Below are 382 nucleotides of genomic sequence, written 5' to 3'. Positions count from 1 at the left end.
GGATGCAGATGGTCGGCTGGGTGAAGAACATCATGCCTTATGGAGTCTTCGTCGATTTCCCGCATGGACTCTTCGGCCTCGCTCCTAAAGCTGTACGTCTGTGTTTTGGTGGTTTGGATGGGATTTGGTGTGAAATGACACTGTTTCTGTGTAGATTTCATGTTGTGTTTCGGTCTCATTGTAGGCCATGGGGGACCAGTTCATCACAGACACCTCAGCCGTCTTTGACGTCGGCCAGACGGTTGTTGCCAAAGTCACCAATTTGGATGAAGAAAAGAACAGGTTTCTGGTCAGTCTGAAGGTGTCAGAATTGAGTCTCTCAGAGGAGGGGTCCCATGCCAGACTGATCCAGGGTCTGAAGGAAAGGAAGGCCATCTTTGAG

The 382-nt window shown here is 50.0% G+C and overlaps 1 protein-coding gene across 1 annotated transcript; it reads left to right on the top strand.

Annotated features, from left to right (window-relative positions):
• Positions 1 to 8: 8 nt before the first annotated feature.
• On the top strand, positions 9 to 370 carry LOC107734714 (protein RRP5 homolog; the record flags this gene model as incomplete). The annotated part of the gene is made up of 2 exons (XM_016546669.1): positions 9 to 92; positions 185 to 370. Coding segments are annotated over exons 1-2 (270 nt in total), but the record flags the coding sequence as incomplete, so codon positions are not given.
• Between the last annotated feature and the right edge of the window lie 12 nt (positions 371 to 382).

The sequence above is a fragment of the Sinocyclocheilus rhinocerous genome, unplaced genomic scaffold (genome assembly GCF_001515625.1).
Source record: "Sinocyclocheilus rhinocerous isolate Xijiao unplaced genomic scaffold, SAMN03320098_v1.1 C35120288, whole genome shotgun sequence".
In the NCBI taxonomy this organism is placed as follows: domain Eukaryota; kingdom Metazoa; phylum Chordata; class Actinopteri; order Cypriniformes; family Cyprinidae; genus Sinocyclocheilus; species Sinocyclocheilus rhinocerous.
Note: the sequence above shows the minus strand (reverse complement) of the source record. Positions and strands in the feature narration are given on the sequence as shown.